The sequence below is a fragment of the Temnothorax americanus genome, unplaced genomic scaffold, assembly GCF_048541705.1.
Source record: "Temnothorax americanus isolate GAGA-0224 unplaced genomic scaffold, ASM4854170v1 Scaffold73, whole genome shotgun sequence".
NCBI classification, from domain to species: domain Eukaryota; kingdom Metazoa; phylum Arthropoda; class Insecta; order Hymenoptera; family Formicidae; genus Temnothorax; species Temnothorax americanus.
The window spans coordinates 409,686-421,245 of NW_027509796.1; the positions used below are offsets into that span (position 1 = coordinate 409,686).

At 38.6% G+C, this 11,560-nt stretch overlaps 4 protein-coding genes and 1 non-coding gene across 12 annotated transcripts; 1 reads left to right on the plus strand and 4 right to left on the minus strand.

The window, feature by feature from the left end:
- Positions 1 to 3: 3 nt before the first annotated feature.
- On the minus strand, positions 4 to 1,580 carry LOC143906562 (uncharacterized). The gene is made up of 3 exons (XM_077422718.1): positions 1,440 to 1,580; positions 962 to 1,202; positions 4 to 720 (listed from the first exon to the last, which is right to left on the minus strand). Exons 2-3 carry the CDS (start codon positions 1,184 to 1,186, stop codon positions 403 to 405), a joined length of 543 nt encoding a protein of 180 aa, XP_077278844.1. The 5' UTR covers positions 1,187 to 1,202; positions 1,440 to 1,580; the 3' UTR covers positions 4 to 402.
- Dph1 (diphthamide biosynthesis 1) lies at positions 1,440 to 4,688 on the minus strand. 6 transcript variants are annotated; one of them, XM_077422708.1, is made up of 6 exons: positions 4,508 to 4,688; positions 4,263 to 4,416; positions 3,750 to 4,146; positions 3,382 to 3,689; positions 2,924 to 3,307; positions 1,440 to 2,626 (listed from the first exon to the last, which is right to left on the minus strand). In XM_077422708.1, exons 3-6 carry the CDS (start codon positions 4,060 to 4,062, stop codon positions 2,399 to 2,401), a joined length of 1,233 nt encoding a protein of 410 aa, XP_077278834.1. In that variant the 5' UTR covers positions 4,063 to 4,146; positions 4,263 to 4,416; positions 4,508 to 4,688; the 3' UTR covers positions 1,440 to 2,398. The 6 variants fall into 6 exon arrangements, with proteins under 6 accessions (XP_077278834.1, XP_077278832.1, XP_077278835.1 ...); XM_077422706.1 differs by having other exon boundaries at positions 3,750 to 4,416; XM_077422709.1 differs by having other exon boundaries at positions 3,750 to 4,421.
- Positions 4,633 to 4,704, minus strand: Trnaq-uug (transfer RNA glutamine (anticodon UUG)). The gene has a single exon. It is a non-coding gene; the product is annotated as a tRNA-Gln (tRNA).
- Positions 4,705 to 5,040: 336 nt separating this feature from the next.
- On the plus strand, positions 5,041 to 8,270 carry Ais (DExD-box helicase 52). The gene is made up of 11 exons (XM_077422698.1): positions 5,041 to 5,256; positions 5,334 to 5,567; positions 5,654 to 5,839; positions 5,938 to 6,193; positions 6,264 to 6,336; positions 6,411 to 6,614; positions 6,692 to 6,782; positions 6,867 to 6,989; positions 7,060 to 7,210; positions 7,771 to 7,846; positions 7,919 to 8,270. Exons 1-11 carry the CDS (start codon positions 5,170 to 5,172, stop codon positions 8,109 to 8,111), a joined length of 1,674 nt encoding a protein of 557 aa, XP_077278824.1. The 5' UTR covers positions 5,041 to 5,169; the 3' UTR covers positions 8,112 to 8,270.
- Hfw (leucine-rich repeat domain-containing protein hfw) lies at positions 8,234 to 11,352 on the minus strand. Of its 3 annotated transcripts, none has more exons than XM_077422701.1 (9): positions 11,205 to 11,352; positions 10,700 to 10,973; positions 10,351 to 10,618; positions 9,933 to 10,250; positions 9,656 to 9,825; positions 9,401 to 9,583; positions 9,150 to 9,308; positions 8,964 to 9,083; positions 8,234 to 8,882 (listed from the first exon to the last, which is right to left on the minus strand). In XM_077422701.1, the coding sequence occupies exons 3-9, from the start codon at positions 10,616 to 10,618 to the stop codon at positions 8,610 to 8,612; spliced, it is 1,491 nt and encodes a 496-aa protein (XP_077278827.1). In that variant the 5' UTR covers positions 10,700 to 10,973; positions 11,205 to 11,352; the 3' UTR covers positions 8,234 to 8,609. The 3 variants fall into 3 exon arrangements, with proteins under 3 accessions (XP_077278827.1, XP_077278828.1, XP_077278826.1); XM_077422702.1 differs by having other exon boundaries at positions 11,108 to 11,286; XM_077422700.1 differs by lacking the exons at positions 10,700 to 10,973; positions 11,205 to 11,352 and having other exon boundaries at positions 10,351 to 10,624.
- Positions 11,353 to 11,560: the final 208 nt, after the last annotated feature.

Consider the following 11,560-nt stretch of genomic DNA (forward strand, 5'->3'; position numbering starts at 1 on the left):
GTAAAAGCATCTGAAAATGCAATTTTTTTTAAGTTTTTCACACATATGTAATCTATTCTCTAATAATCATTTCTTACGTTATTATCGAAAAATTATTGTCGAAAAATAATATAATGCTCTATATGAAAGAAAATATTGTAATATTACTATTAATATATATATTCTTTTATTCGTTTCTGCGAATACTATCTTCCTTTGGCACAAATAGTTAGTTTTTTCTTAGATTATTATATCAGTCATAAGATATATCGTTAATTTTGATAATACTTGCACAGATGCGTTGAATATTGGAACTTTTTAAGACATAAACGCATGCACGATTGAGGAAAGGAAGACTGGTCGGAATGCCGTTAAAGATCTCAATTCGTACTTTATACCGATATCGTTTAGCGCCATAACTTTTCAGAGGCCTGCAACATTATCCTGGTCCTTTTCCCACCGCGAACGATTATTTTGATAAAAATTTTGAGTTTCCGAACCGCGGGATCTGGAAGCGATGGGAATGTTCACGCGAACAGTAGTTGATTCCAATCGCTGTCCGCTGCTTGGCGAATCTTGGCATTCGGAGCCGCTCGTTTGCTGATCTTCCGATCGTTCCTCGCTTCTCATGGCGCATATTACATCTGTAAGGGCCACTATATAATTTTTGGCCAGCGTTAACGTCTCAATTTTCGAGAGTCGTCTCTCTTTGGTGACGTGAGGAATCACTTCGCGTAAGGACTAGAAAGAAGAAAAATATTCACTAATTATCTTATTGCAAAAGATATATGTGTGTAAATACCTTAAATCATTATGTATTAACTGTATATGTATTGTATATGAATAGAAGAGGATCTTTTCGAGAAAGATCAGAGACAAAAATATTTGTTGTTACAGTCATTTCTTCACATAAATAGTCCTTCCTTATCGTCTTATCAGTTTTTATATCTTAGATATAATATGATAATATTGTTTTATGTACCTGAAACGCATCGTTCAAACTGTGCATCCGCATACGCTCGCGTTCATTGCTTTCCAGCCTCCTGAGAGTTCTCTCCCGTGCCGTATTTCCCCTGGAGGGTTTTGACAATTTCAATACCGAGGATTCCGTTCTTTTTGTCTTTCGTCGTAAGCTCCTACCGCTCTGCGACGATTCCGTAGCCCATTTTGTCTCCCAAGTATTCTCGTTTGTCACCTTAGACCGCATAGTATATTCCTTTCTTCTAATGAAAAAAAATATATATATAATTAATAATAAATCCCACTCTCGATATTTAAATTTCACTGATCACGATTTGAAAACCAGAATCTTTAACATGTCTTCCTACATCTCTATTTTCCTTGTTTACTGTCTTCAATTTAAATTATAAACAAAGAGAGCAGAAGTAAGAGAGAGAGAGAGAATATACAAAGAAGATTGAAGATATAAAATTAATGCTTGACATTTTTCTATTACTTACTTTTTATCAATGTCGATGATAGGATCGTTGATTAATCGAATTGTAAGAGACGATATGTGGATCTCTTACTCTCACAATTGGTGAGGCATCCGTCGATTTAACGCATTTTAATATCGAATAGCTGTATGGACAAAAATCACGTCGAGATCTCCGAAAATTTGAAACCGTGCTGAGCTAGGCGCCGCGTGTACTTGTTGAGCCACGCTGGAACGACGACTGACGTCGCGACACCGGGGTGCGGCCGGCGCCGCCTTTCACCCCCGGTATTTTGTCATGTACTCTGTGCTCCTTTCTTTCACTTTCCTTCACCCGCATCGGTCGTTTTTATCACATATTCATCGATAATTTTCATCCTCCTAAAATATATTCCTTGACAATGTTAGAATAACAAATATTTCATTTCGATGTTCAAAACAATACTTTCCAATTGAGAACATTTTGATTTATATAAATTAATTCTAACTCGGTGATTCGCATTCATTTTTTTTTTCCACGCAACTTCTCGCACGATTTCGCCAGTATGTTCTGTAAACAAGTTGAAAAATAATGATGTTTCAATCAAATATGTATAGTTTAAGTTTTAATATTCTTTTTTCGACAGCAAGAGGCGAGTGAAAAAAATCGAGTAGCGAGTGTTAAAGTTCGTACACCCTGTATATACAATATTCGCGTGTCTATGTGTGAGCGGGCTACAGGTGGGCGTATGACGTAATTCGCCCACGCGGACCCTCCTATCTGCCCATTATCGCTCCGCTAGCAACAACTTAGGGATGACGGGGGTTTAATATAGACAGCTCTCAAATGCACCTGCTCGAATTTACATTGTGTTTAATGAAAAATTTGTTAAAAACTTGTGCGATCGTGGTAGAACGGGGAAGGATTTTCATCTAACGGGATTTTCATCTAACATAATTTAACAGATAATTTCATAACAAATTTAAATTACATATTCGATCCCTTTATTTGTCCATTTTACATTTACCGCAACAGGTATCGGCTTTTTCTAATTCAGATTCCTTGTGATTAGCGGTCCATGGTCCGAGGCTGATTGTAGCGTAAAAATCCATGGGATACGGCCGGTCCTTGTCGAAATCTGCCATCTTAAGAGCGACGGCACCTTCATAGGGCGTGAGAAATGGTTTTTCGAACGCGACACCCCAGTCGATGCTCAATCGTGGACACGCAATCTTGAATAAAACGTATTGACATAATTCAACATACCACATAAATCTTTTCAGCTACCTATCAAGTTATATTGACTCGAGCAAATATTTTCTCTTCTTCTTTCAGCTCTTTTTGAAATTATACATTTCTTTCAAATATATATATATATATATATATATATATATATATATATATGTACATTTTTAAATTTAAATATTTTCCTAAACTTCTTCTAAATTAAATATAATGATACTAATGCAGAGAAGAGGAAAAAAATTTTTTTTCAACAATTTGATGCACATTTCTCACAAAGATCGTACTTGTATGAAAGCGTCAACGTCTTTGAACAGCTTGATTTTATCCGGGAATATCTCCGACATCAATATCACGACATTTTCCTTTCCTAAAGCCTCAATTCTATTTTGTAGAGTTTTCAGCACATTAAGACTGCCCTGCCTGCCCAGAGTACTAAGCACCAAAGCATATTTGTTGGTTTTTATAGCACGTTGTATCGCCTCGTGCCTGGTCGTCAACATTCTTTCGTGATCATAAAATTCTTCAGTCAATTTCTTGGCGTACGGGTCGTACTTGAATGCCCTTAGCTTAGGATTAGCGATCATGGCAGCCTCTAAATGAAAGCGGCCGTCCCCTATATAGATCACGGCATCCGCGCAGCGAACTTGTGGCGCTGTGCATCCTAAAATCTTTAAAAGACGTTCGCACATTGCCTATCACGTTGTCTTAATGATTTAAAAGCATATCAAAGAACGAATTGTACTTCTCCAGGGCTAAGTGGCTTGCTCTGCGGCACCGAGACTTCGTAACCTTGTCTTCTAAGTTCCGTCGCTACCGCCTGTACCGTTGTGGCGAACTGTATTGTACTGACTAGCGCTATCTTTGTGGTAATTGGTAGGGTGACCTTCAGGCAATCCACGCAATGTAAAATGTCAATTCTAATGTTAACAAACACGTAAAGCACTTTGATACCAGCAACCTGGTCCATGGGTATAAGACACGAGTGTCCATAGTGGATCAGAAAGTCTGCGTCCAACGCTCGGGTCGTGTAATCATCCACGCAGCAAGCTCCTGCAACAAACGACGATATAAACTACTGAAAATATTGGATCGCTTGTCTATAGTTTTTACCGTAGGTGACATCGGCCATGATAACAGTCTCTGCTTCGGTAAAGTCCTCAATGATATCAGCTATGGTTGTGGCGTACATCAGGAGGCCTTCCGGCATTTGGAGAACCACTCGCTTCGCCTTGGCCTCTCTGAGCCTCCATATCGACTTGTGTATCTCGAAATTGTAATTCGCGGGTAAAGCCGCTATGGCAGAATTCAACTGAGGATCGTTCAGGAGTTCCTCGGGAATCTTGCTGGCCCTTGTGGGAGCCTTGAAAACCTTGCGAACGGGCTTCGCCTTGATAACCACCACGGAATCGCCCGGCTCGGCCATCGCCTCGAACTCGCGGTCAATTGAATACTCAAAAATGTTTTAGCGCGTGATCTCCATAAGCGTTATTGTTTTCTTTAGCAGCAACTATCGGATCATGCAAATGATACAAATAAAAGAAATTTTTTTTTTCCCCGAGGTTGTAAACTCCGGTTGGAGTTATAGACGCCTTCAGCACAGTATATATGTGCCTTCAGCCCCACCTTTGGACTATATAGCGTATAGCGTTGGTCTATTCTTTCTTCCACTTTATATATGATCCCGTTTAATTTTTTAATGAATCTGAATATCACTGAAATTTTTGACCAATCTTCTCTCCTGATTGTCTAAAAAATGTCTTCCGTTCCTCTAGGATTCCTGATCTCGAACAAATAAAAAGATCTACAAGTTAGGTTATGAACAGATTAGGTTATGAATAGAGATGAACATGTGGAATTGTAAAATATACCTCGTTTTAACAGAACTTACTACGATACACGAGTTGCAGATTTCAACGCAAGTTTATTTATTTACAGGCGAAAAGCAAAAAGAAAAAAGGTATTAATTTTCGGAAATTAAAAAAAAATTTCAGCCAGGTCCCACCGAGATTTGAACTCGGATCGCTGGATTCAAAGTCCAGAGTGCTAACCATTACACCATGGGACCTTCGTTGAGACTGGTCCTCTATATTGTCATCTTTATAAGCAAAAGCATGTAACATACACAATTGAAAAGAGATGCATTTTTTTTACAAAAAAAAATAAATAAATAAGTCAGATATGTCTCGTACGAGGTTTCAGTATCGAGAAAAATTATCTAAAAAAATGTAGAGTTTAACATACTCATGCTCCTTGCCACTCAAAATAGAATAAAAATAAGAATCTTCAAATATATATAAACTTTTCCGCCATGCTTCTTTTCTTTTATTATCGACTCGTCTTTCTACCTTATCGATCGCTTTATCGTTAAAGCTTTCTTATTAGCTTGTGTAGATATGCTATTTACTTTTTTTCTAACCTCAAATCTCATAATCTCAAATCTCCACCGCTGTTCGTTTGAATACCCTTGTAGGAGATTTGCACGTGGAGTCCATGCAGCTTGATTCTCAAATTACTTCTGCATATTAGCGCAATGGATGCTCACGATCTTTTCAAGAAACTCGCAGCCGGTGTCAAATTTGATACGAGACGCTTTCGACCAGATGCAGAAAGATTTCAGGTAACTAATTTCTCGGTCTCTTGGAGCATGGTTTCTAAGGTACTGGTTAATTATCACGTTGCTATTTCTTTATATAGCTAGTGAGACCAAGTAAACATGACGTAAACAGTACGGTGGAGAAAATAAAGGAGGAAGTATTAGAGCCTGATACAGTGGGCAATGCAAAAAGAAAATATAAAGATGAAGACGAAGACGTTGACGAAATAACGTTGCTGAGCGGGCTGTCAGTACCGAAAAACGAAAGTGTTCCAGCTAGGAAACGTAAAAAAATTGCAACTGCCGACAAGATGTTAAAGCTGGAACAAGAGAAGGTTGGGGATTTACGCAATGAAGCAAGTGCGAATGAAAAGAGAGTCCTCTTTCTATAATATACCTAAAATATCTTTTTATTTTTTAGATAAATCATCTGAGGAACGTGAATCGTATTTCAGTCACAGGCAGTCATGTACCTAAGTTAACGTTAGAATTTAATGAATTAAAAACGAACTATCAAGTGCCGGAAAATTTGTTGAACAACATGAAAAACAGTGGATATATGTGTCCGACTCCAATACAGATGCAAGCAATGCCGATCATGTTAGACGTAAGTACATTTTTATAGTTAGATTAATTAAAATAAGTTGTAATTAAAATATCTCCAGCAAATATTTTATTGTTTTTTTTCCCCCTTACTGATGACAGGGCAGACAGATTCTGGCTTGTGCTCCGACAGGGTCAGGGAAAACCGCGGCATTTCTGTTACCAATCATTCACAGCTTACGGGGACCGCAAAAGAAAGGTTTCCGCGCTGTTATTCTAAGCCCTACGAGGGAATTGGCCAAACAGACGTATAGGGAATGCCTGAGACTGAGTGACGGCTGTGACTTTAGAATTCATATAATTAGTAAAGTGAATCAAGCTCTCACCAAATATGGGCCCACAAGCTCGCAAAAGTTTGGTGAGTGTAACAGCTAGTGCGAAGATTTTAATAGAAATGATGTTTCTAAAACTCTCCACTTGTGTTCCAGATATTTTAATCACTACACCAAAGCGATTGGTCTTCCTTCTAAATCAAGATCCTCCAGCCATTTCATTGAACAAGTGAGTTTTTCACAATTATGCTTTATTGATTATAATCAGATTTAGGCGCAATAATATTCTTATTCTGTTTTTAGCGTTGAATGGTTGATTGTGGACGAAGCAGATAAACTTTTCGAGGAAGGAATTCGCGGCTTTAGGGAGCAATTAGATGAGATTACGAGAGCTTGCATTAATGCAAATTTACGTCGCGGTATGTTCAGTGCGACAAACACACCAGCGGTGTCGAAGTGGTGTCGTCGTAACATGAAGGGTCTTATAACAGTGACAGTTGGTCAAAGGTATGTGTTTATGTGTCTTGATAAATTTTACGAAAAATATGAAAACTATTAATAATTGTGTCTCCATTTTATTACAGAAATGCAGCTGCAGATTTGGTAGATCAAAAGATCCTCTTTGTTGGTAGCGAAAGAGGTAAATTGGTGGAATTTAGAAACATTATTCAGAAGGTAGGATAATTTTTAATTTAGTTGCAATATTTTATTACTCTTTAAATATTATGGTTATATACGTTTTTCTGATTATCGATAAAGGGTATATCACCACCGGTCTTGGTATTTGTGCAAAGCAAAGAGAGGGCTCAAGAACTTTTCAACGAGCTTATTTACGACGGAATTAACGTGGACGTCATTCACGCTGATAGAACAATGACACAGGTATGGCAAAAAAAAAGAGATTCTCTCGTGCAACCCGTCTAATTGTGCATTAATCGTTGTATTTCTTTAGCGAGACAACACCGTGCGTTGCTTTAGAGAGGGAAAGATCTGGGTTTTGATCTGCACAGAATTGATGGGCAGAGGTATAGACTTCAAAGGCGTAAATCTCGTTATAAATTATGATTTCCCTCCGTCTGCCATCTCATACATCCACAGAATAGGTATATATTGGTCTTATCAGTAAACTCTTAAAATAGAACAGGGCACGTATTATGGAACTTTTCCCCGTAATGGATTCCGATCGAAATTATTCCGTTTTCCTTAGAAAACACAATAGAAATCTAGGAAGTAACTAAACAATTCCGATTGGAATCCATTCCGAAAAGTTCCACAATACGTGCCCTGTTCTATTTCTTTGATAACATGGAGCATTGCGCGCTTCTGGCCCTTTTTCACTTTTCCTTTCTGTTAATAGTATGCTCAACTCCTTTTCTTTCGGTATTGTGTGTACTGTTGCTAACAATAAAGAGGGGTCATGTTCACGTCACCTCTCGTGTAGAATATAAAAGAGTCACGACGGTCTCGTGCTGCGCGTGTACTTGGCCCGAGACACTACCGTGTCTCTTGATAAAGAATAGACATTACCATCCGTTAAATAAAATATTATATCGCTATACCCATCACAGCATTCTCATCATACCAAGAGAAATATTCCGAGGAACAGGACTGCGCTGATCTGTTAAAGCGGTCAGTTTTCTTACTTGAACATTTTCTGAAATAGGTCGTACCGGTCGTGCCGGACACAAGGGACAGGCAATAACGTTTTTCACTCAACAGGACACAGTGAATTTACGAAGGTATTGTCTCTGCGCCTGCATGTATATATGCATGTTGCAATAAATAATATAAAATGTATTTTTTGTTCTTAGTATTGCGGCGATTATGCGAGCGTCCGGATGCGACGTACCGGATTACATGCTAGCTATGAAGAAGCACAGTAAGAAGGAACGACGTAAGCTCGAGCGTACGGCACCCACGCGCGAAAAGATATTAACCGTGCCTACATATAAACGACACAAGCGAAAGTCAGGCGTCGGGAAGAAGCCGGAGTTGGAAGTGTAATAGCGTAAGTACGATACTCGTGTTTTCACAATGCGAAATAAGTGTAACAGGCTGTTTTTATAAAAAAGATTTTGTATTAGAAAAATATTTGCGTATAAAAGATTTTAAAATTAACGTAGAAATGATTTGTAAATAATTTATTTGTAATACTTACATATAAAATTATGTATAAATCTGTAACTATTTGTAAAATTACATATGATACATTCTTTGACAATCATATATTCTAAATAGTAATATGAATTGCACAAAACACTTGTCATGGACATATATAATACGGAGATTATTTTAAAATCCTGTTCTTAAATGGAAGAGCTAAATAAAAATATTATCGTCCATTATATATTCGTCGTTGGGATAGTAGATAGAATATACAGGCACATTACAAAGGCACGTTTAGTATATCCTAACGGTATCATATTTTTACTGCACACCGTTAGGATTTCTTGTTTCATTGCACATTGTTAGGAATTCTCATTACGCGCGTGTTCACGCGATCTACGTTTCGAACAGCCAATCACAAGGCAATTTTGGCATTTTATTCGCCGGCCACGGAAGATATCCTGCCGTTTTGAACACCCAATAATCATAAGACACTTTGGCTATCAGACCTATCAGAAGTATCACCTCGGTAGCAATGATATAGTATATATAGTCAGTCCAGTCTCCCGGATACACGCACATCTTCGATGGCTCCAGATCTATAACTTTCTCCTTTACATTTTCGCACATTACTTCGTCAGAGTCGAGTATTCGCGTTTGTAACCATGCCTAGAGTGAAAAGAAAGCGGAGAACGCTACTTTATCAGTATTTCATACTTATCTATTTTTTTTATAAACGTCATACTGTACCTTTAGATGCTTAGCAGTATTACAATCGCAATGCAACTTATTGCCTCCTAGTCTGACCAGGTTTCTCGAACTCATGAAATTCTTATTGTGTGCGCTTGGACTTAATATATATGTTGGCAGCTAAACATATTATTATATTTAGGATGTGTGAATACATCAATGAATTAACTATATTTCTTTACTCACTGATTTAATTTTGTTGTATCGTAAACTAAGGATCGCATAATTATCCAGAAACTTAGAACCTTCCAACTTGTTTATCGAGCAGATATTATTATAATCCGCATAGAACTCTCGTAGACCTTCGTAACACGGGTTAGTACTTAGATCATCTAGAACTGTGATCTAAAAGAAAAATTCAGGGGAAGCACTGCATTATAAAAAAAGCACAGTTCATATGCAACAGATATAGAACATTGCTAACATCTCGCACGTACATTATTATAGGAAACATTAAGGGCTATAGTGTTTTGCGGCAATTTCTCGGGTAATTCCGTCAACTGCATTGCGCTACAATCTACATTTACAGCGTGTGTAGGCGGCTTGCCCTCGATAATGTCTAGTCTCTTGATATCACATTGGCATTGCCAGGTGTCACCTTTTGGACATTCCGTTTGCAACTAAAAGTCAAGATTAATTCTGATTATATCTTATATATAAAGTTTTGCAGGATATAAAAGGTTAAAACATACCAAGCTGAGGTAAAGAACCTGCGAAAGAGGCACTTGTTCAGTCGTGTTGAACCAGTGCCACGTGGCCAAGGAGGAGCACACTGTCTCGTTCTCGCGATTAAATGTGATTTGCTTTTCGCCCGTTTTATTGATATACTGATACACATCGTGGCACGAAAGTATATTTGTTCCTGCAGAAAAAAAAGGTGATACGTTAATAAGCGATATGTTCATTGATGTTTAATTAAGATAACAGAATCGAACGGCAGCTTGGGTTTTTTTTTTTTTTTTTTTTTACCTGAGATGTCTAACCAGAATTCTCGGCCGTTCATCGTATTCAAAGCTGGAAGGTAAGTGAGTTTATTATAAGACAGATCCAACGTGGTGAGTTGCACCAAACGTGTCAGCGAATTATTCTCTACCTCGCGCAGCTCATTATTCGAGAGATTCAAACACTGTATGGGCGTCATCATGCGAAACTGACCCCGCAGTCGATTAATCTTGCCATCTGTTATGGCCAGAGATTTCAGCATCCTCCAACGAACTTCACTTACGTTAAATACATCCAAAGTTGCGTTACGTATGTGCACGTAACTTATATTTGAATGTTGAAATCCTGAGATAGTAGCAAAAATATACTTGAGCGTAATAAATATACCCTGTTCAATAAATAAATAAAGAGGAAAAAAAAAGAGTTCTCGCGTCACTACTCTCACCTATGCAAGAGAGACCATCCTCCAGAGTCTGTTGGTCTGTATTGCAGCAGAGCGCGGCATTGCCCTCCGGCACATTCGCCAGCGTGATCCTCTTGCAGGGACATCTGCTCGAGTCCGAGGGACAGTCTACCGGGTGTCTGTAAAAACACTGTTCCGGAAGAGAGTTCGAGACACCGCCGCCTGCGTTCGACGTCTGCTGCTGGTCCTCCTCCGTACGCGCACTGGCTACTCCGGCGTAGAGGCATATTATCAATGCCAACCACTGCATCTGCATCCGTCATAATCGTACATCGTATATAATTGACACAAATATATATATTTATATGCACCCGAAAGCGTAACCGTTTACCTTCAACGTCAATTGCTCCAGTGTTAGTTTTGTGTTTGAGCAATACCGTTTGGGAACAATATTGTCACAATATCTATCTGCGAAAGAGAGTAAAGCGTGTTTTGTCGCCTCGCGGCCGCAATTAACGCGATGCAACGGCGCGTTTACCCAGTTCCCGGGTTAATTTAATGAGCATACTCGATTGCTGGCGGGCCTCGCTCCGTCTCGGCGGGTGGCACAAATGAATTAATCCGTTTAACCGCGACCAACGCTCTCCGGATCCCTCGGGGTCGACCTGTTGATGAATTGAGATTGGTCGGTCGTGCGGCGTTCATTACATTCGCTCGACGCCGAGCCAATTAAGCGATGAAACGGGAAAACACGTATGTATGTACGTACATACGTATACATACGTCGTTATCAGCTTACCGAGCAATTCGCAACCACATATTATTATCATTATACACCATATGTATCCTGTTTATCGTCGACTACTGTAATTTAAGCCGCGATCGTATGTACATACCTTTTGCGTATCTCGCATTTCACATCGCGGTCTCGTCAATCATCAATCATCTCGGCCGATTGGTTTGTTTTTGTTGGTTTTTGTGTTCCTGTAAAAATACACATTCTATTTATAGCTCGAGGGCTCGAGGGTATTCGGCGATAAAATAATTTGCGTTTTTATCATCGTGATGATCAAATCGCGATGGCTCCAAAGATAATTGAAAACTCTATTACCGATTGTACGTAATTTTTTATAACCTGCAATTTTTTGATAACAATTTTATCGATTTGTCGAAATTGATGGTTGCAAAAATACAGTTCAACGAAATCAATCAATTATATACTAATCAATCGATCATTTAATTCAGTTTATAT

What these genes read in the sequence shown, in the direction of transcription:
- LOC143906562 (XM_077422718.1), bottom strand. Translation starts at nt 1,186, where the DNA reads ATGCGGTCTAAGGTGACAAACGAGAATACTTGGGAGACAAAATGGGCT. An exon ending in GTTTGAACGATGCGTTTCAG is followed by an intron (nt 721 to 961) that starts GTACATAAAACA and finishes TCTTCTTTCTAG; the next exon opens with TCCTTACGCGAAGTGATTCC.
- Dph1 (XM_077422708.1), bottom strand. Translation starts at nt 4,062, where the DNA reads ATGGCCGAGCCGGGCGATTCCGTGGTGGTTATCAAGGCGAAGCCCGTT. An exon ending in CATGGCCGATGTCACCTACG is followed by an intron (nt 3,690 to 3,749) that starts GTAAAAACTATA and finishes CGTTTGTTGCAG; the next exon opens with GAGCTTGCTGCGTGGATGAT. An exon ending in AGCCACTTAGCCCTGGAGAA is followed by an intron (nt 3,308 to 3,381) that starts GTACAATTCGTT and finishes CGTCTTTTAAAG; the next exon opens with ATTTTAGGATGCACAGCGCC.
- Ais (XM_077422698.1), top strand. Translation starts at nt 5,170, where the DNA reads ATGGATGCTCACGATCTTTTCAAGAAACTCGCAGCCGGTGTCAAATTT. An exon ending in CAATGCCGATCATGTTAGAC is followed by an intron (nt 5,840 to 5,937) that starts GTAAGTACATTT and finishes TACTGATGACAG; the next exon opens with GGCAGACAGATTCTGGCTTG. An exon ending in ACAGTGACAGTTGGTCAAAG is followed by an intron (nt 6,615 to 6,691) that starts GTATGTGTTTAT and finishes ATTTTATTACAG; the next exon opens with AAATGCAGCTGCAGATTTGG.
- Hfw (XM_077422700.1), bottom strand. Translation starts at nt 10,624, where the DNA reads ATGCAGATGCAGTGGTTGGCATTGATAATATGCCTCTACGCCGGAGTA. An exon ending in GGATGGTCTCTCTTGCATAG is followed by an intron (nt 10,251 to 10,350) that starts GTGAGAGTAGTG and finishes CTACTATCTCAG; the next exon opens with GATTTCAACATTCAAATATA. An exon ending in TTAATGTTTCCTATAATAAT is followed by an intron (nt 9,309 to 9,400) that starts GTACGTGCGAGA and finishes TTTTTCTTTTAG; the next exon opens with ATCACAGTTCTAGATGATCT.